Here is a 15,712-nt window from a genome sequence, read left to right on the forward strand (position 1 = left end):
GCCTGTCACCAGGGAGGGCTCATAAAACTTCAGGACCTCCCTGCATTCCTGTGTGGGCGCCCTAGGCCGGGTGCATAGCAGGTTAAGTGTGTTTTCCACCCTCCCTGGCAGTGAGGGCCTCCAGGGGCTGCTGGGGTTAGCCCTGTGCATCTTGGGTTCTTTCTCTGGGTCTTCTTGCATCCTTAAAATTAATTCATGATTTTTCAAATATCTGTGACTGAATTTCACACTTTTCTTAGACTCTCAAAGGGTTTGTCATCTAGAAAAGGGATAAGAAGGACTCGTGTGAGGGTGTTTCCAGGTTTCCATTTCATGGCTTTTTTTTTTTTTTAAAGCCTCACCCGAGGATATTTTTTCCATTGCTTTTCAGAGAGAACGGCGGGGGGGGGGGGGAACTGATGTGAGAGAGGTACGTCACCTGGTTGCCCCCCACACATACCCCTCCTGGGGCTGGGATCAAGCCTGCAACTGAGGTACGTGCTCTTGTCCAGAATTGCACCTGGGAGCCTTTGGCCTTCGAGCCGATGCTCTAACCACTGAGCAACACCAGGCAGGGGTCCATTTCGTTCTTGATTCACACACATGGATGTGGCCTTCCTGCCCTTTCTGGGTCACGTCAGGCCCTGCCGCCTCCAAGGTTCCCATGGGTAGCAGAGAGCATGGTTAACCTGTTACTTGGGGTAATTTTGAAAGGTGGTTGTTACCTCTGGCTGTGGGCTTATCCTGTGGTGTCCAAGGTCTGGGTTAGGGGCCCCGAGGGACTTGGTGTCAGCAGTAGAAAGGGTGCTGGTGGTTAGAAGCAGCAGGCAGACCCAGACTCCAGATGCCAACTGCCGTCCTAACAGGGAGTGTCTGGGACTGCTTGCTTCCCTTGACGATGCCACCAGCTGAATTCTTATCTTTCTACGGCTTGCTGAACTTTTACCTCTACACGCTGGCCTTCGTGTATTCTCCATCGAAGACTGCCCTGTATGGTAAGCCGCCTGGGGTCAGACATCTGGAAGTCAGGACCCACCTTCCGGGCTTCCTATTAGTGCTGGGCCATGATTCCAGGTGCCTGAGAGAGAGACGAGGTCACTTTAAGTGGTGAGCCCTGGGTTTCAGTGAGAACACAGCAGGTGTGTCATTACAGCACAAGGTGAGGAAAGTGTGTGTGAGGTCTCAGCACAAGCATTGTGTCCATCAGCCACAGGAACTAGTCTGTTGGGGAGCCATGGCCACTCCGAGGAAAGTCCCAGTGTGCAGTCCTCAACAGAAAGCAAAACCCAGAGCAGCAAAGCAGTCCTGTCGCACAGGGAAGGAACAGGAAGAGAACTTTCTGGAACCTAGGCAGGGGTCTAGTGTGTCAGGATCACCCCGACTTATATCCTGTGAGTTCTCAAAGCACCTTCATGAAAAGTTTGAGCTTCACAGCAACTCTGATAAAGGTGCAGCTTCTCCTGTTTAGGGCTGAAGAAGCGAGACAAAGTGGCCTGCTGTGGGTCCAGGGGCAGAGGGGGCAGGGCAGGCGGACCCAGGTCTCTCTGGCTGCTTTCCTGTTCCTTTGCGCACTTAAGGGAAGGACTGGGAGGGAGGTAGCTCCTCCATTTGTGGGCTCCCAGGTACCAAGCAGAGATGCTGCCCTGGTGGGCAGGTGAGAAACAGGCTTAGGACACAGAAGGGTTTGTTCCGGTCCCAGATAATAGTGGTGGAAGCTGGGGTTTGAATCCAGCTCTTTCCCGCTCCTCTCCAGGCTAATACCATCGAAACGCTCTTGTCGGTTTTCAGAGTCCCAGCTGAAAGACAACCCTGCCTTCTCCATGCTCAATGACTCCGACGACGACGTCATCTATGGGTAAGTCCTGTCTCCTGAAGGCTGTCGTGGGGGAGCATTCAGCCTGGCTTTGTGTGTGTGCTGAGCAGGTGGTCAGTCAGTCTGAAATGATTTTCTAGGTATTACAGCATTTCCTTTAGCTGGCAGTGTCATGTGATTTTGTGGCTGTTTTCCATGTCATTCAGGCTGAGATAGAATGGTGTTTCTTTTACTGAACACCCCCAGCCAGTGGACTGCAGGAAGGCAGTGCTTTCTGGATGGTGGGCCCTGGTGGGGGTGAGGAGTGGGCACCTTCAGTCGGCGATAGAAATGGAGAGTGAAAGCTGCAAGATGAGTTCTTGTCAGTGTGGGGGAGAATAGGAGGAGCCGTGAAAGGTGGACTAGTGTCAAAGGTCTCTTTTATAACAGGAGTGACTATGAAGAAATGCCCCTGCAGAACGGCCAGGCCATTCGGGCCCAGTACAAGGAGGAGTCTGAGAGCGACTGAGCTCCGGGTGCGCCAGCGGGATATCGGAGCCCGTCCTGCAGTGGCCGCCCTGCCCTCTTCGTACCTGCCCTCCCCATGCCTGCCTGTGTTCAGACTTGTCTTATAAACAGAGATTTCTGGGTCCTTATCTGTTTACATAGTTTTGAAAGGAGAACCAAAACTGAGGACAAATTTTAACATTGGGCCACATTTATTGTTAGATTGGCTGCATTTATTTGGGAAGAGAGGCACTGACACACAGCCAAATTCTTTTTCAGATTTCGGATGAGATAGCTTATCTTCAGTGGTAGGGAGGAACTTACTCCTGTTCTTAGTAGAGAGAATTATGTACTTATTTAAAAAATAATTACTAATGCCGAGCTCAGTGGGAAGCCCTTACGGAGAAGGTCCACTGCCAGGTAACATTCCTTTCCTCCTCTGCCCCACCGTACCGGTTTTTTGACCCTTTAATTCCCAGGGATGCCTGATTTCAAGGCTGCCTCTTGAGGCAGTCCCTCCCATTGAGCAGCCTGTGCTCTGGGTGACCAAGCATTTTAGGTGACCGGCAGCTCCTATTGATGGAAATGCGGAATTAATGGCTTGTGAGGGAAATGTGGGTGGGCAGGTTCTAGCCCTTCACCCACAAAGCAGAACTGTGCCGTAGAATTCTGAGGAGGGTTTGATAAGGTTTCTGAGGAAAGGGTGAGATAACTGACAAGTTGTGGCTCCAGTGGGAAAGGTCTGGCTGTCATACGGTTTTCCAAGGGTGCATGTACACGTGTGTGCATGTGTGTGTGTGTGTGAGCGTTACATAGATGCACATGAATGGATGTCCCTGTGGTTGGGTGGGGAAGAGGGTATCCATTAAATTCCAATAAGCAGTAGTTTCTGTAGCTCTGCTACTGATGACACTCAGTAGAGCTTTATTTTTTTTTTTAAATAAGCTAACAAATGATTGATATGTTACAGATTCTTTACTCCCGAAAAGTTTTTCAGTTTCTTATTTGGAAACTAGATGAAAGAAAGTAAAGCATTTTGGATGGTTTATGGAGGAGCATCTTTGGGTAGAAGGTAACTTGTTAGGAATGTCTCACTTGGTGATCAGGTAAGCAGGTCAGTCGCTCTGTGGGAAAGAGGTGTCTGGAGCTGCCAAGTGTGGCACCACAGAAGGCCCGGGGCCTGCCACTGCTGCTGTCAGACTCAGCTCTCTGGTAGAGACACCTTTGCCTCTGCTCTGACGTGCTCTATAATGTCTCTCTTGAACTGTTAACATGGCCGTGGCAGACATCCTGATGGTGCTGTCTTGGAAAATGCAGAGGTTAGGATGTGATTGTTCCACACTGCAAACAGTTCCTGCGTTTCCTTCTGTGCGTTAACTCTCATCACCATCCACAGCTGAACAGTTCCACTCCATGTGTGGGGGCCTGCTAAATGGGCAGATTGTAAGACATGTCACATGTGTGGGACTGCATAGGGACTGCTTATCATGACTTCATACCTTCTTTTTAATTTAAGCATCAGTGATAACATACCTTTAATATGGATTCCATTTATATGTTTTTAAAATCCTGTAAATATGAATGTTTGAGTAAAAACAACTGTATTACTGCAAGGGTAATTCAAGTTTACATGGTTTTTTATATTTGCAATGGTGTGATCGCATTTTTTGATCCCGTGTGCTCAGACGTGTTGAAAAAAGTTTTATTACCAAACTTTACAAGCTTTATTAAGACTATAATTTTATGTAAATTGATGAAAACTTGTGCTGATTGTCTTCTAGTATGTGATATAGTTTACATTTTAATCATTATCAAATAATCATCCAAAATTTGGAATGCTGTTATTAGTAAGTGTAAATGTTGGAGACATTCAGTTGTACAACTTAGAACTGTTAAAAACTTGTCTTTGTCCTGTAGTGTAATTATAAACTGATGACTGGTATATTCATATATTGATTTGTCATGGCCAAGTCAAGGAAATGAACGACATGGGCATATTTATTTACTTTGTGGAACTAAGCTGGAAACAAAAAAATTACTAAAAGTATTTAAGGGGGAAATGGTCACTAAATCATGCATTTTCAATTTCTCTTCCTGGTGTATCATATATATCAACATATTACATACTCCATGTAAAATTTGCTTAAAGTATGTTAGCATGTACTATATGTGCCCTAGGTGTTAGGTTAAAACACAAGTCTGCCAGAAACTTTAGACAGTAGCAAGAAATTTTTTTTTCTTGGAGAGCATCAAAGTTTTGTGAACATAAATTATAAATTCAAAGGGCTAACTTTAGTTCTTCCATGGTAATGGCTTGAATAACATCATCTTTGGGATAGTTTTTATACTGGTCTAGTCAAGGGCAACCTGGCAGATGACCATAGGCATTTTGGTTTCCTTGGGGAGAGCTTCACTATCCGTGGGGGTAACAGTTCTGCTTAATTTATTATTAAATCATTACTGCAGTGACATGGTGCGGTTCTCTCTCTCCAGCCCCATTTGAAAAGCTAGAAAAGGGGATATATAAACTATATTCAAGATCGTTCCTGTACAGAATTAGATTGCAGTACGTTCAGATACATTATGTACACCCAGCCTGCTAAATGGGCAGATTATAAGACACATGTCACCAGCCTCAAGTATTTTGTGAAGCATTTACTAAAGGTGTAGTTCTGTCACATCGGCCACGTGGTTACTTCCTGGAGTCCTTTTCACAGGGAAGCGCAGACTCTGGTAGAAGGGATGATTAAAGGATGTCTTGTGAAGACGACTTAAAACACTAAAGTATGTATTTTGAGGGTTTTAGAAACTAGTTGCCTTAGAGGGGCCAAAGGGACATTGCTTTAGTCTGTGACATCCTGTTGTCATTTACCTTGACTGCACGTTTTAGGTACACTGGTAACTATTGCACCATACTATGAGGCAGGACTTTCTGCTACTGAGAACTGCCTTTACAGGAGACTGTAAATCGCTGTAAAGTAAAACAAACTGAAGTTTAAGCTCAAAGGGATAGAGCTGTGTCCGTGAGCATAGTAAACCCAATCACAGTGAGCACTGTAATAATTTAAAGTGAATAAATGTTTGTTTATGGCAAACTTCGGGAGTGGCTTCATTCTGATACTTTTCCAGTAAATGTTAATAACTTTTAGTATGTGATCCTTTTTTACGTATATTGATTTGTTTGCTCTTTGCATGTAGTTAATTTGACCATTTAGACATGAGTGCTTTTGCGAGGCGAGCAGGGATTTTTTCATTTTGGCAGGTGGACATGGAGTCCCTTCATTACCATGATATCGTGGGCCGCAGGTGAGCGTGAAGATGAGGTCGTAAGACCAGGGTTTGAGACCCACCTCCTCACTTACTTGGATGTGACTTTAAGTCAATCAGATAACCTCCACACAGTTTCTGTAAATAATGGTGGTGTAGACACAAAACAAGAGATTGTGAAGGCATTTGCAAGCCCTAAAGTACTAAAAATTTCTGTGTGTGTGATTGCTACTGAAAAGTAGAACACAGTGTACAAGTTGTAGTGTTGCAGATTTGGGCCAAGTGTGTGCATCAGAGCGCTCCAGCTACCGGAACAGAAGTCAGCCGGCCTGCTTCCCCCCTGGGCCCTGAGAGGGAAACTTTAGGATGAAGGGTGTGCTGCCCAGGGGTAGAAGAAATCTCACCAGAACACAGTGAAGCTGTCAGGGTGCTGGTCCCATGGCTGACGTTAGCAAATTCTTGTGGTGGAAAGGAACAAAGCCAAGATGCAGCTTTCATGGTTTTTTCCCCATTGTTTTTTTTGGGTGTTTTTTTTTTTTTTTACAGTTTTATAGATGCTGTAGCACTAACTAAATATGAATTCATTTGTGATACTATTTAGACTAAAGAAAAACACAAACTTTAAATTGGAATAATTTATTCTAACAAAAGTATAAAGTATGGAAAATTAGTGTGTTTGAAATTTCAGAGAGTAGAGAAAGGTTCACACCAGCAGATCTGAGTGTTTAGCACCTTTGAAGAGAGATGTTCAGAGTGAAGACAGTGGCAGCCCAGGCTTCCGACTGTCCGAGTGAACAGTTCCTCTGGCCGAGGGGGCGCTGATCACAGCACAGTGCAGTCATTTGGTTTTTCTCTACATTTTGAGAGTGCCACAGAAAACAGAATGGGAAAGGTGTTCACTGAATTCACAGCTGGTGGTTAGAAGATGGAAAAGAAGTGTGGAGATAGGAGGAGGGAGCCTGGGCAGACGAGGTCAGATGGATAGTCCGAAGGCGCTGACGATGCAGTACATGGTCTTGTTCTCCCAGCGCACGGTGCAGCTCCCTGTGGGCAGATGGCGCTGGGTCAGGAACATGGGCCACCTCATACTGATTCTCACAGTGAGGCCAAAACACTCAGGTATTTACTTCTTTGTGGTACGTACATAAAGAGGGTAGGCAAGCCTTTTCTAGAAAAATGTTTTAGAAGGTGACTAATAAACATGCTTTCAAAGACAGGAAACACCCAAGCACATAGTTCATAAAACACTAATTTGGATAACCTAGATCTCAGCGCAGTCTAAGAAGACACTGCGCAACCTGAGGACAATGCCCACAACACGCTGGGACCCAGTGAGTGAGAACCGTACCGTCAGTAGAGCTGTCCCAAAAGCAAGAACTCGCTGTGTGCAGCCCTGCTCCATTCTTCTGCATAATTACACAGGTCACTTCAATGGAAACAACTTTTATTAGAGGAACGCAACACAAATTTCTTTATGCCCACTTTTCCCATATGTATGCTGGTCACGTGGTTGATGCTCACAATAAATATCAGGGAAAATCGCCTGGTCCTATGATACTGACAAACCACCCCTATCCCTTTCCTCACTACACACTAGGTCTAAAAGCATCTGATCTGAAATCCTGTGGCATGCCCTGCCCTTGTTCCAGCAGCCAAACAGGCAGCTGATGCCAGTTATCACCTAAAACAAAACAATGTGCACAAGTGACACTTCTACTGGGAACTTTGAGGTGGGGCACCACACTGACACAATCACTGTCTTCTGGCACCAGACCCGCTTCCGCTCAGTACTTTAAGAATCAGCACCAATACATGTGAGAAGCAAAAATCTATTACCAATGTATTTAAATGGTTTTCCCAGCTTGGTGAGTTGGCTTAAAGTTTGTTCTACGACATTTGTGGTCCACTGATTGACTTTGCTGTGCTGATAGGCGTTGCCACCGATGGCACTTTCTATAGCCTAGAAGACAAAGCACAGAGGAGTTGCTGTCCGCAGAGGGCACGCACACCTTCGTTAGTACTGAAGTACATAGTCCTAAGACTGCTGAAATAACAATTTGCATACAATAGCAGCTCACTTGTATCCATGAGGACTCCTTTGCAAGTATACCTTTTGTTTAACAGTATCATATTTAAATAAGTTTATATTTGTTTTTAAGAATTCATAATTACATAGGGTCTATCAACATTTTGAAACATTTTGACTTAAAGTTCACTGTTGCTATTAGTACCTGGAGAATAGCGCATGCTGTCCCCTGCCTGGGACTACTACTACTCACTCCACGGTCCAGCTCTGAACAACCTCGTGGCACCACCTACTGTGGCAGTGACCACACGGAGAATCCAAGGTTACCTTTTCCAGTGTGGTTGACAAATGTCTGCCTTTCCTGCCCCACTACAGTAAACTCCTTGAAGATCAGTCCCCTGCATGCCCCCTTGACTTACGTTTCTTAAAATAAATGAACAAATATCTGTTTTATTTTTGTCTCCTAGTCTCATTATCTAAGGGAAACACCATGGTCAATAATGATAAAGTGGGTAGTTTAGGGATGTAAGAAAAACAAGTGCCAACTGAATCATCAGATCTTGCGTAACTCGAAGTTGTTCAATTTTTCATATCAACTCTTTCACTGAACATTGAAAACATTTACTTGTTTACCATGAGTCTTTTATGCTAAAAGGTTATAGAATCAAGCCTTTGTAACATTCAATAACAATGCTAATATGTAAAATTTCCTGATTTAAAATATATAGTTTACATAATATGGGAGTAGTTCTTACCTAGCTGTTCTCTGAAGAAAAAACTGTTCTTTGAAATGCCAAAACAGGCTCGGTTGAAATAATTTCAAGACAGTATTTAAAACACATAATTTTCATTCGTATAAGCCATGACTCAAATATCTTAAAAGTAGGCATTTCTCCTCTTACCTCTTTCACAATGTTGCTCACTTCATCAACAACAAAAGCAGTCTGTAAGGGAAAAAATGAGCTACGTTTGATGGATTTAAAAGAGGCATATCCAGTGGAGCACTGATTAATGCAAATTTAGGGCATGAACATACTTTAGAAATGAAGACCTTAGAAATAATCTAACCAGACTGTTCGTTTTACTGAGGAAAACATTACAAAGGTGGTGGCTCTGTGAGGGTACAGAGCGGGGAGTGGCAGGAGACTGCAATCCACGTGTGTGGAACTTAAAGGTTTCTTGCTTTGTTTTGTAGTCATGCCATGATCCAAAAGACTGACTTTAAGTTAGAATTTAACCTCTCCATCCATGTCAACTGGCCTCCAGGACCGCTGACAGATGCCAGTTTTAATGAGTTGCTAGGTGTCTGGATAAACTGATGTAAACTGACAGGACGCTTCGGGACCGCGCGCCAGCGCCTGCGGCGCGGGCAGGACGGGCGCGGCTGCGGGGGCGAGCCAGGGCCGGGAGCTCGCAAGTGCCTTTCCCTCCGGTGGCCGTTCCCCTCCGCGTTCCCACGGCGTAGGGCCTCCCCGGCGCCCCGCCGGGTAACAGTCCCAGGCGGAAGCTCCTCCCCTGCAGCGGCTCCCGCAGCGCGTCCCTCACGTTCCTCGCCCAGTTGCCACCTGCGGTCGCAGGCGGGTGGCGCTGCCCCGGAGACCTGCTGTCAGATCCACCCAAACAAACTCTAGGCTCAGCCCCCTCGAAACATTCCTGCTCACACTAAATTTCAAAAAGGGTAAAATATCGAACTATACCCAACTTGCCTGCAGTCGTTTTATTTCCGACAGGCTGCCTACTGCACGGGGCTCAATTAGCAAGAGGAAAGCGAGCAGCAGGCCCCACGACAGCAGCGCCCCGAGGCCGGAAGGAAACCATCTTAACCGCGCGGCAGGAGCAGCGCCCCGGCGCCTCCGTGAGGCCGAGAGGTGCCCCCCGCGCGGGCCGCCTCAGGCTCACACTGAAGTAACTCGGGAGGCCGCCGGGGCGCGAGCGCGGCGCCGAGGCACCGGGCGCGATCGGCAGACAAAGGCGCGCGCTCCGACCGTGCACCGTGCATTCTGCAGCCTGAGCATCAACTCCGTGTCCAAGGGACTCGGGAGGTGTGACTGAGCGCGCGTGTCACGCGTGCACGCCGCTCGGGAGTAGCGTTAAGAGGCTGCACCGCCCAGCAGGCGCGCTCACGGCCGGTCCCCCGCCCTGGACGGGAGCGCGTCCCGGGGCAGGGTCTGCGCCGGTGACTCAAAGGAGCGAGCGGCACGACTCCCGGCGCCCCGGGGGAGCGGGCGCAGGCGGGGCGGGGTGTGGGGCGCACCGGGAGCGCCGCTCGGGGAGCCCTGGTCGCCCCGCCCCCGCAGGTTGACGACACCCGGGCGGGCCGGGCCGGGGTCACCGCGGGGCGCCGCCAGCCTGCGCGGGGGGACGGCCGCTGCCCTCGTCCATACGCGGCCCAGCGGCCCACACACGCCCTCGGCTGCCGCCGCCCACCCGGCCTGGGGCCCTGCCGGCGGCGCCCCGTCGCCGAGCCGGCGGTTACCTCTTCCGCAGCCTGGTAGTCTTCCATCTTCCCTCCGGCGCGTCGCCTCCGCCGCCCTGAGTGCAGCGCCCCGCGCCGGCGCACTTAGGCCCTGCCCCGGCCCCGCCCCCACCAGGCCCCACCCACGTGGCCCTGGGGCTCCGCCCTCCGCCAGGCCCCGCCCATGCGCGCTGGGCCCCGCCCTCCGCCAGGCCCCGCCCACGCGGCGCTGGGGCCCCGCCCTTCCCCCCGTGCCTCAGCCGGGCGGACGCGCCGGGCGGGACTCGGGGTCGTCTCCTCCCCGGCGCTGGTTTCCGCGGGAACCCTCTTGAGCAGCCTGACACCTGACTAGACCGCAGCAACTGACACCAAACGCGTGTAAGCAGACACAAAACAAAGCGAGTGCGCGGAGGCCGTGCGGAGGGGCCGCCCGCCCGCCCCCCCCCCAGCGCGTTCCGCGCCGCGCGGGTGCCTTGGACTGTCAGGGGCCCGGGCCGCGGGTCACTGGTTGTGACGTGACTTCCACCCTTGATGGGCCGCTGAGACACTGGTTACAGCCCCTCTGGAGGTGCAGAGTTGGGAAACCTTAGCTCGATAGAAACCTTCCTTTGGGGAGGCAAGTTTTCCATATAAGTTAATTTTTAAAATATTTTTGGGCGGAAAATTTGTAAAGCGCTGCACACGCCCTGGCTGCCTTCGCCAGAATGACGCTGGACAGGCGCACGCTGGACTTGCCTACAGGGGTCTTCGCGCAGGTGAGTCATTGCACCGGCCTCTGGGGCGGTGCTCCCCCAGAAGGGCTGGGGTCGGTACCTGTCCGCATGGACTCAGGCCAAGGTCTTTCCCTTTGTGGACCGCATTTCAGGTTTTACCACACCCTTGAAGTCAGGCTGTGGCTTCTTACCTCTCCAACGCCCAGTTGCTAAAACCCGCTTCCCATCCCCCAAGAAGAGCTGACCACAGGACCCTGAGACATGGTGGAATTAGGCTGAATTAAGCTGCCGAGCCCACGTCGGATCCATCAGCGACCCTTGTTTCCACCCTGTAGAATCTAATTTCCGTGTCGGCAGAACCCGTTTTGGTCACTAGTCAGTGCCTAGCACGTAGTAGGTGCACAATGAAAATTTGTTACCTGTTCCTGTTACCTGGCTTCACCTCACCTGTTCCAGTGTTTGAGGCACGTGCCTCAGTCTACGCGTGATTCTCATTCTGACTTGTCTGTCTGCCTGACCTTCCCAGCTTCCCCGGAGAATCCATTTCAGGTGCTCTTTTCAGTCACTCGCCCCCACCTGCCTGGCTCTGGGCCCTCAGCAGCACCACGCTCCTGTGCCAGACGGGGGCCTTTTCACTCTCATCTGGTTTTCTCCTCTGCTGTGGACCTAGAGGAGCTAAGTTTCTCAGAGTTACGTGAAAATCCAGAGTGAACGGGTAAACATCTGCAATTAAAGATTGTGAGGTTTGGGACATATCTTAAATCTTGCTCCACAGCCTTTTGGCAGCTTCCTAATCCAAACGAGCGTCCTGAATGGCTGGAATAGCGCATTGGTCGGCGGAGACCCAGTGGTACTGTAACTGGGGCTCACCCGCCTGCACGTAAATCAACAGAAAGCATGTAAATGTGAATTTTAAAAGAGTTACATGACTTTAGCTTGTATGCATTGGGTACCACTCCCCAATTTTAACTAACACAGAACATTCATTAAATGCTCATGGTATATAGCATACTGTCTGCCCCAGAAGTAGAAAAATTGGCCTCTTTACTTTCTGAACTATTTGTTCACTTTTTTAAAAAACACGTACATTGAGCACTTGCTTTGTGTCTGACTTTGAGCTGGAGCAGAGGCTACAAAGTTGACTAAGATATGGTCTCTATGGAGAAAAAATTTTAAACTACTTTTCTGTAAAGAGGAGGACTTGAATTCCCTGGGCTCAGTGCCGTTGTAGTGCTTGGGAAGATGCAGCTATAGGGCGTTGTGTCCTGCCCAAGGGACGTACACTCTGTAGGGCTGAGGAATTTGAAATCACTGTGGCATTTGGTCCACCAGCTGCCATTCCCCAGCACCCCTGATCGCCCAAAAATGAATGTCCACCAGACTCATAGCTGCTCATAAATCTCTGGGATTCAGAGTAGGAGGAAATATCTGTAATATAAATATCTGACAAAGCACTCGTGTCCTCAATATATAAAGAACTTCTACAAATCAATAACAGAAAGGTAACCCAATAGGAAAACAGGCAGAAGACTTGAACAAACCCAACATCAAAATAGATCTCCAACTGACCAATGAGCATATAAAGTGATGCCCAGATTACTCAGCTACACAAAACATCAGGGGAAGGATTAAAACCATAATGTGATACCACTACAGATCCCCGGGATGGGTAAAATCAGAGGGGTAGATAATATGAGGTGTTGGTCAGGATGTGGAGCAACTGGAAATTGTTGCTGGTAGGACCGTGAGTGCAACCACTTAGGTAAACTGTGGGCAGCATCTACCGGCATTAAACCTACGCCTAACCTATGACACCGATCCCACTCCTGCGCATGTAACCAGCAGAAACACATCACTCGAGACTATATAAGAATATTTGCAGCCACACGATTCATAACAGTCAAAAACAACAACACAGATGCCCATCAATACTACAATAGATCAAGTTTTTAGATACTCATACAATAAAATATAATTCTGCAATGAGAACTTCGGGGGTGCTGTTGAAGTTCAGTTTCTTGATAGAAGTGTGTTCACTTTGGGAAACTTTGTGATTCGTATCATGTTCCGTATGCGTGCTAAACGTCAGTGCGGTTTACCAAAAAAAAGAGGCCATGTCCGTCTTGATCTAAATGATTCTTGAGTCGGCAGCTGTTGTTCGAGGTCGTCAGCCATTTACACTTGAGGTTAATGTGAAACCCCTTGCAAGTGTGGGGACATTTGAATATTTGGAGCCTCTCTTGTTGGGGGTTTTCGTGATAGGGGTGGAACATTTCAGGAGCATCAGTTTGGTCTTTCCTCCGGCTAAAAATGGAAACTGTTGGTGTACAAGGGCTCCTGGGTGTGGTTTTAGGAGGCTTTGTTCTCAGGGTCCTTGGGGGATGTGGGGAGCCACAGAGGCCCTGGGGCCGGCCCCGGGGAGGGCGCTCTTCAGCCCCGTGCCCTACAGGAAGGAAGGAGGATCGCGTCAGTTCTAACGTGAAGAAAAACTTGACTTCCTCCTCTTTAGACCAGACTCCCCTGGGCTCTTCTCGGGAAGCCGGTGCCAAGGTAGGCTGAGCATCCAGGCACGGCCCTCGGGCAGGCTGTTTGGAGGTGGGGTGGGTAGAGATTACAGTTACGGTAACTTTTCTTAGATTGATGATATTAAGAGGTGGGAAACAAAAACACTGGTAAATTAGACAAAGGATGACTTGTCATTTTGTTGAATAGCATACCTATAAAATGCAGGGTAATAATGATTTAAATGGAATGGAGGAAGTACGTTAGAGTTAGTTATAAACAAAACAAAAACACTATCCAAAAGCTATATGGTGTGATTTTTTTTTAAGGTGGTGGGATAGAGTGTTCAGTTTCTTTGGTTTGTGAGTTCTTGTATGTATAGTTTATTACTGTTTTGCTCTGAGTCTGCTGCATAAATTCAGTGTATTCTGATCACCCACAACCTTCAGTTTGGAGAAGGAACAGAAATATAATTTTAAAATAAAAAAATTTAATTAGCTGGGGTCTAATTTAAATTTCTTTCCATTAAGCTTCCTTAACGCCCAGATTTCTTGGTGAGAGGAGAGATTATGAGAGGAAATTGCACATCGGATATTAAGGGTCTATTAAGCTAGAATTGGTGTAGAAAAGGTGACTCCGCCAAGAGAGTGGGAGATTCTTACTTTACTTCTTTGCCTAAACAAAACATAAGGCTTTAGAGTTAAACAGACCCAGATTAAAATGTGACTTCAGGCGAATTATTAGTCACTCCAAGCCTCACTTGTCCCATCTGTAAAATGGGTATACTTACTCCATAATGTTTGTTGCCTGTTGAAATGAGGATTGAGGTAACATATGCAGAGTACTTGTCACACTGGCCTAGAGTAAGAGCTAAATAAATGACAGCTATTGATACAACAAAAAGTATAATGACAATTACAAGTAGTATCTATAACAATATTATAACATTAATTCTCATTTCTTTACCCTGCCATAAGGAGATGTCAAGTTTCAGCCCTGAAAATCATGGGCTTCCACATTAGTGTTTTACTCTGATTCTGCAATAGCATCTGGGGGCGGTTTGGGTGCAAGATACCTGCCTGACTGGGAAACAGTTAAGTAGGATCGACAGTGAACTGCAGCGAGCTGTCAGGGTGAAATGTTTGTTCACTTTCTCCCACCTCGAGTAGGTGCTGAGTTTTCTAGATTTAAGCCCACGTACATGCAACTTCATATATAAGTTTTGAGGGACCTGGCCCTTCTCCAGCTTGTGGGGGATTCTTTAAGAAAACATGCAGCCGTGGGTACCGGGCCTTCGATGCGGCCGTGCAGGCTAGGGAGGCCGAGGCTGGAGCTCCCTGGTTTTCAGAATGTCCGCCTCCGAATCAGCAACGGGAGAGAAGGGACTCGTGTGGGTTTCGGGGTCAGGCTGTGTGGGGCGGGCGCACACGCGTCAAACGTCATCTCACCTTTGCAAAAGCGAATCTGTGCGCCGCGAGCCTGGGCTCAGCTGGGCGGGAACTGCAGAGACAGAGAGCTGTTCGCCATTGGCCTCCTCCCTTCAGGGGACGTGTGGCCCTTTTGGCTGTCACAAAGAATATACGCATGCAAAGAAAGGACGGCATTTTCCGTGGCCCTGTAAGGTCACTTTAGCCACTTGGCTCTTCCCTGTGACAAGGCTGCATTCTGAAGGGCGCAGCTGCTCGAGGAAACGCTGTGGTGAAGCCCACAGCGGGAGGTGGCCGCCCCAGTGACCTGCGTCCTGAGGCTGTGGCTTTCGTGGGGCTCCTAGAACATCTGCAGTTTCCCCTGCAAGCCCGGCAGCGATGACGGTCCTGTTTACATTTTCACATGTGCTCACCCAGCAACCTGCCTCATTTCCACCCGTCGTGGTGTCACCTCCCTCCCTCCCTCCCTCCCTCCCTCCCTCCCTCCCTCCCTCCCTCCCTCCCTCCCTCCCTCCCTCCCTCCCTCCCTCCCTCCCTCCCTCCCGGCAAGCTGGTGAGGCTTTCTGTCCTCTGCTCTCAGGCCGGCTGCTGAGATGATAGGTAGCTGGGAGAAAGGAAGGGGGCTGCAGCCTGCAGCCAGAACATTCGCCCTCCCATCCTTCCTTCACCCCCCCTTGCCGTCTCTCTTTTCTTGTATTCCTTGTGTTTGCACGCCCCCCCCCCCCCCCCCCCCCGCAACTTGTGAGACCTAAAAGCCAAAGGCAAGCCTTGCTGTCAGGTTGAGGAAAGAAAGCCAGCTGGTTCAAAACTGAGAGCACGATTGGCTGTTTGGTTCCCCTGGCAAAGTGGTCCCGCAGGTTGCCCTGGGATGCCCTCCCTGCCCCAGCCAGCTCCCTGCCTCCCTGTGGGGAGCATCTTGCCTTCTCCTGCGCACCCTCCTTTCGTGGAGCCTCGTGGGTTTTATTCTCGCCCGACCGTGATGTAACTGATTTTCTGGCTGGACTGCGAGCCTCTTGGATGCAGAGATTGGGTCCTGCTTCCTTT

General features: G+C 48.9%; 2 protein-coding genes across 5 annotated transcripts in view; one reads left to right on the top strand and one right to left on the bottom strand.

Annotated features, from left to right (window-relative positions):
* TMEM181 (transmembrane protein 181) overlaps positions 1–5,425 on the top strand; it is a 47,395-nt gene extending 41,970 nt beyond the window's left edge. The window contains exons 15-17 of one of the 3 annotated variants that reach the window (XM_081139856.1): positions 885–974; positions 1,768–1,834; positions 2,222–5,424. In XM_081139856.1, the coding sequence (XP_080995982.1) occupies positions 885–974; positions 1,768–1,834; positions 2,222–2,300 (236 nt within the window). In that variant the 3' untranslated portion in view covers positions 2,301–5,424. Of the gene's footprint in view, positions 1–884; positions 975–1,767; positions 1,835–2,221 lie in introns of all 3 variants that reach the window. The other 2 variants (XM_081139857.1, XM_081139858.1) reach the window with 2 other exon arrangements.
* A 740-nt stretch (positions 5,426–6,165) lies between these two features.
* DYNLT1 (dynein light chain Tctex-type 1) lies at positions 6,166–10,176 on the bottom strand (the record flags this gene model as incomplete). Of its 2 annotated transcripts, XM_081139859.1 has the most annotated exons (5): positions 10,048–10,176; positions 8,474–8,515; positions 7,382–7,505; positions 6,894–6,971; positions 6,166–6,589 (listed from the first exon to the last, which is right to left on the bottom strand). In XM_081139859.1, the coding sequence occupies exons 1-5, from the start codon at positions 10,072–10,074 to the stop codon at positions 6,519–6,521; spliced, it is 342 nt and encodes a 113-aa protein (XP_080995985.1). In that variant the 5' UTR covers positions 10,075–10,176. The 2 variants fall into 2 exon arrangements, with proteins under 2 accessions (XP_080995985.1, XP_080995986.1); XM_081139860.1 differs by lacking the exon at positions 6,166–6,589 and having other exon boundaries at positions 6,896–6,951; positions 10,048–10,145.
* Positions 10,177–15,712: the final 5,536 nt, after the last annotated feature.

The sequence above is a fragment of the Miniopterus schreibersii genome (assembly GCF_964146895.1).
Source record: "Miniopterus schreibersii genome assembly, chromosome: 6".
NCBI lineage: Eukaryota > Metazoa > Chordata > Mammalia > Chiroptera > Miniopteridae > Miniopterus > Miniopterus schreibersii.